At 37.5% G+C, this 5832-nt stretch overlaps 1 protein-coding gene across 1 annotated transcript; it reads right to left on the reverse strand.

The window, feature by feature from the left end:
- Positions 1–1952: 1952 nt before the first annotated feature.
- Positions 1953–2383, reverse strand: LOC125931015 (SRA stem-loop-interacting RNA-binding protein, mitochondrial-like). The gene has a single exon (XM_049643158.1). The coding sequence runs from the start codon at positions 2378–2380 to the stop codon at positions 2018–2020; it is 363 nt and encodes a 120-aa protein (XP_049499115.1). The 5' UTR covers positions 2381–2383; the 3' UTR covers positions 1953–2017.
- Between the last annotated feature and the right edge of the window lie 3449 nt (positions 2384–5832).

Here is a 5832-nt window from a genome sequence, read left to right on the forward strand (position 1 = left end):
CCACGAAGAGGTTTTTTGGGGGGGTGACAGTGGTGTTCGTGGGGTCCAGAGCTGATGGCCAAGAAAGAATTCTTGAAGATGTCTTCGGTGCAAAAAGGTGATTTTATTGAAGCACAGGGACAGAGGGGCAGGAAGAGCTGCCCCAGGACCCGGAGGAGAGACTGGTTATATACTATGGAGTTGGGGGCGGGGAGAAGTCCAGGGGAAGTTTCCAGTGAGATTTTCATATGCTAAAAAGGACTCCCAAGATACTGGAGGCCTAGCTATTGTCAAGCTAAGGTTGTTTTTCCCTCTAGGAAAGCATTAACATTAAGACAGCAGGGAGTTCCTGGAGAAACCTTTGACTCTGCCAGCCTCAAGTATTTGTCAATGGGCTGCAGGTTATAAGGAAATTTAGTTCTATCTAACATTTCCTTCTGCCTGTGTTTCCCACATCACTATGGAGGGGTGATGGAGACTTTTAGGTCCTTTAGGATTGCGATCTCTATCAGTTAACCATTTGTTTTCCCCCTTTCCTTTGTTCTCGGGCAGTCAGGAGTGCCAGAGGAATATCACACATCTCCCACCTGGGGTGCGGGGGGTGGGGGGGGGTGGGGGGGCAGGTTTTGGCCTGTCAGCTTGCCTTTCCTTCCCTCATCAAGCCCCACCCTCTTGAACTCATCTAAACTTAATTACCTCCTAAAGATCCCACCTGTAAATACCATAACACTAGGGATTAGAGTTTCAACATATGAATGGGGGTGCAGGGAGGCACAATTCAGACTATGGTAGTACCTTATATATTAAATTTTAAAATCTGAAAAAAATGTATTATCAACCTTTGTAGTAAAAGTGTGAACATCATAAGTCAGAATAGTTTTTCCCCTGGGAGATGAGAGAGAAGAAAGAGATCAGTGAAAGAGAGATACCTGCTGAGTCTCACTTTCACCTTCATGAGTTATAAGTTTAGAATATTTTGCATAAATTGTAAGTTTAGAACATTTTTATTTGTGTCCAAATGAAAGTTTATAAACACAGTAAAATGTGTTCATTAAGAACAAATGCAAATTCTGAGAAATAATACACCCAAGGTACTTAGGCCAACTCCTCTCCCCCCCCCCCCTTGGAATAATTTTATTTGAGTCCAACTTCTTACTTAAAAGTCAACTCCTTTCTTTAAAAGAAATACATTACCTGGTTCTTGGAAAATTTACTTACTACATAAGCTATGACTTCTCAGTATGCATGATTCTTTCATGCTACAAATCCAAGGCCCAAGGGTGAACATCAGACTCACCCTTATAATATGTCACTTTGAGTCCATACTTCAGAGAATGTTTTTGCTCCGAATCTAACTCTTAAGTGTGAACAGCTCAGTCATTGTTACACTGGGAACTTTACATTGTCCTTGCCTTTCCTCCAAATCCCATCACCTCTTCTTCTTCTTCTTCTTCGTCTTCGTCTTCGTCTTCGTCTTCTTCTTCTTTTAATGTTTAGTTATTTTTTAGATAGTGAGCCTGAGCAGGGGAGGGACAGAGAGAGAGGGAAGACAGAGGATCCAAAGCAGGCTCTGTGCTGACGGCAGAGAGATCATGACCTGAGCTGAAGTCAGAAGCTTCACTGACTGAGCCATCCAAGTGCTCCAACCCCCAATCGTTCTTTAAGAGATCTCAGTTTGTTAGATATATAAAGGTTTAGCACTTCGATTTGGAAAATCAATCTCAAATTTTAAAAATAAAATCATTTCTGAATTAAGAATAATATGTCATCCAAATAAGTAATGTAAACCAACACATCCTGGAGCTAGATTGCTGAGATTCTAAGCTCTGATCCTCACTTCACACAATTACTTAGCTTCTCTAAACCTCAGTGACCTTATCTGCGATTGGGAATAATGTTAAGACTTACCTCATGGAGTTTTGCACTTCTCAAATGAGACAATGCGGGTGAAGAACTATTCAGAATCATTGCTTTTTTTTTTTTTTTTTTTTTTTTTTTTTTCAATTTTGTTTACTTTATTTAATAGGTAGTAACAGTCTCAAAAATCTTTTTCCTCATCAGATGTTTGATCCCCTTGCAAAATTTTTGGTCTTTGAGCTTGAATGTGGAGCTTTACTCCATCAATGATATGATTTTCTTGCTGTAGTGCATTCTGAAGTTCTTCTTCTGAAGAAAACTGAATCCAACCCATACCTCTGTGAAACCCAGTCTCTTTGTCAAAAGGTATGATGCACTTTCGTATATGGCCAAACTGTGCAAAGTGTTCTCTCAGCTCACTCGAGGCTGCGGTCCAGGGAATTTTTCTGACGAAAGCCACCGGCCGGCTAGCACTAGTACGCAGCGCCATAGCGCCCCTCACCGCTGAAGCCGCCATCTTTAGATTAAGGACCTCCAGAATCATTGCATTTTTGATGCAGGAGCTGATGTATATATGTCATTCACTGTGTTCTCCCCAAAATTCTCTTAAGTGCTTGGATAACCCCCACTTTACACGTGAAGAATGAGAAGCACGAAGAGTTACACGGTGTGTATGCAAATCGTAAGGTTATGGTGCAGGCATCTTCAGGGGAACGTTATTCTATCTACCACATGTACCAGAGATGGAGTGCTAGTACTCGGTGACTGACAAGGAAGAAGGGAGTAAGAGTGGTGGGGGAGGATTCATAGGTCTATAGGTGGTGGAAACAGATAATAAGTAGGTTATAACAAGTGTCTGAAGTGTGACACGTAGAGCTATGAGCAAAGGGCAGTAATGTCTCAGAGTGAGAAACTTAACTGCTGGTGAAAATTGGAGAAAAGTTTTCCAGAAGAAATGTAAATTGCCCTGCATCTTACTATAAAAGAAGCTTACCAGGCAGGGAAGTGTGGGAAGGACACGTTAGAAACCAACTGGGTGATGCCAAGAAACGTAATGCAAGGAACCAATCCCTATGCAATTCTAATTTTTTGTTTAATCTGGTTATTGGCGAGCTCTGCTAAAATGGAGTTTAGCTGGATCTTGAATTCAAACCATGGCAAAGAGTGAGCTTCCAGGGATACTGAGACCAACATCACACATTCCATATGCTCCATTTCACTACAAATGAGCAGCTTTACGACCTGACTCCCTTGAGAGTCTTCAAATAGAGATTTAATTAGAAAGCATTAAAGAAACTCATCCTGAAATAACAAAGGCAGTGGTAGCCATAGGAAGACATTACCCTAGTGAGAAGTTGGGGCACTCACTGAAGATTCTATTAAGCAAATGGACAAATGAGAAGACTGTCCCCTAGGACAGTAATTATGCAATATCACAAAAGGTATTGACATACATAAACTTGTCTTAGGATGATAAACATTTTTAAAATGTGTTTCATTCATTAAAACTAGTTTATTAATTTCTGCATTATCCATGGAAACACATCAGAAAGAAGATTGTAAAAGATACAGCAAAACAGAAAAGAGCTTTCTGAAAATGGTGATAGCTTTTTTGTAATTATGATTTTATTATAATTAAAAATTTGCATTATATTAAATTACTAGTGTTTATACTAAATATTTATAAACATGATCTAAGTTTTTTTGATTGACAAATGACTGATAGAGCTATTGGTGATTTGTCCTTATTTTAATACTATTGATATAATTTTCTAAGTTTATATGATCTCTTCAGAGCCAAGTATTCATTATGCAAACAGTGCTAAAATACATATATGCATGAGGTTGTAATTACTATCTATTCCAGAATCAGAGATAAACTCTATTTTGGGAATAACTGATTTTTGTGTAACAGAAGACATGAGGGATAATTAATTGTCATAAATTACGTATCCTCATTTATATGGTGGAACGTACCTGTGGGCCATACTGTTTTGTAATCCTTGCTCTGAACAGCTCTTGCCAAGAGCTCTTAATTCCTAAGCATATTTATGTGAATGTCTGAGGCTGACATAACCCATACTTGAAGTGAAAGTATTTCTCACCCACTTGCCCATCAATAAACCTTAAGGTTTTGTAGGAGAGCTAATAGGGGACATGGTAAGAAATATGGTAAGGGAAAGTGCTTCTTAAGATGCATGATCATAATGAAAAGTAAAGGAAAAAGAAAAGGAAGAGAGGGAGAAAAGTAGCAGTAGTGTGCAGGAGCACACACATGTGCACACACACACACACACACACAGACATGCACACAAGACCTATTAATAATTAGGAGTTATAAATGATCTTTCATCATATTAAACAAATATTTGAACATCTGCTCTGTGCCAGGCACTGAGGATGCAGTGAGCATATGCCCGGCATTCACGGTGCTTATAATTCCACTGTGGGGAGACAGGCAATAACCAGAGGAAATTAGTATTAGGGGAAAAACAACCCAGATAAGGATCATAGAGAAGTGAGAAGGGAGCAGCCGTGGTCATGAAAACTCTCACTGATGAGGGGATGTGTCAGCAAAGATGTAAAGTAGTAATAGCAACTCAGTAGGATATTTGAGGAAAGAGCATTTTGGCAGAAAGAATAGCTACCACGAAGTTCCCGAGATGCCTGCTGTGTTCCATGAAGAGTGGGAAAGCTGGAGGGTGGGAACGGTAGAAACAAGGTCACAGGATTTACGGGAGAGGCTAGACCGTGTGGGTCACGTTGATTGTACTAATGACCTTAGACCTGTGCTGGGTAGTCCTGTAGTCATGGACCAAATGTCGCTCTTGAGCACTTGAAATGTGGCTGGTGTGACTGAATTCTAATTTGATTTAATTTAAATTAAATTTTTTTAATTGATACTCAGTTCAGTTATTGGGAAACTTCTCAATATGTTTCGAACAACTTGAGTATGTGAATATATTTTAATTGTAAATTTAATTGAATCTAAACATGAATCAAGTATCCAATTAAAATTCAGTGCCTGAATTGAAACATGGTAGATGTAAAAAATACACACTGACTCAAAGATTAAGAAAAAGGACTTCAAAGTATCTCAAATTTTGTATTGATTATATGCTGAAATGACAATATGTATAAGCTGATCATAAAACATCCTAATAGGCAGAGGAGTATTAATGTGTGAGAAATGAATGCTGATAGACTTCTATTAGGAGTATACATTAAAGCACTTTGTGGGAAATATTTTTGAGAAAATACAGCAAAAAACTAAAACTTATTTATCAGGCAATTCTACATGTGGAAATATATCATACAGAAGTAAATATCACAAAAATGAAGCTATAAACATGCCCCTTGCAACTTACTTAAAATAAAACCAAACTAAATAGTCCTACATGGGGGACACATTTAATTAATTATGATATATTCATTCAACAAAATACTAGGAAGTCATTTAAGTTATAAATGTATGTGTATCATTATGTAAGGGGAGTCATCAATTATTAAGCTGAAGAAGCAGCTTGTATATATTAACACCATATTATAAAATTTGATAAAATATAAATAATTCCTAGAAACACATATTTAACTTAATTTCTATACATTTTTCCTGAGAGGTACACACCCAAATTGTAACACTTTTTCTTACATTTTATAATAATATAGATGACTTTTATTTTCTATAGTTTCCTATATTCTAAAATTGCATACATTCTATGACATAAGGATGTTAGGACTGCAATGATAATAATGTGAAAAACTAAGCATTGCTCTTGTTTTCTTCACTGAGGGACTTTAAGAGTACAATTTGAAAAATAATACAGGTATGTTTCAAAATCATAGATCATTGTTGACGTTTAATGATCTCCTTTCAGTCACGGAGATGAAATTTTAATAGATGCTATCACTGGTAATGATCCCATTTTTTATAGCTGAATGAGTTTTAAAACACATTTTGTTAAATAACCTTTGCATATGTGCCAATGAAGTACT

Source organism: Panthera uncia, chromosome A2 (assembly GCF_023721935.1).
Source record: "Panthera uncia isolate 11264 chromosome A2, Puncia_PCG_1.0, whole genome shotgun sequence".
Taxonomy (NCBI): Eukaryota; Metazoa; Chordata; class Mammalia; order Carnivora; family Felidae; genus Panthera; species Panthera uncia.

Excerpts from the sequence above, each read along its gene's own strand:
- LOC125931015 (XM_049643158.1), bottom strand. The coding sequence starts at position 2,380 with ATGATTCTGGAGGTCCTTAATCTAAAGATGGCGGCTTCAGCGGTGAGG.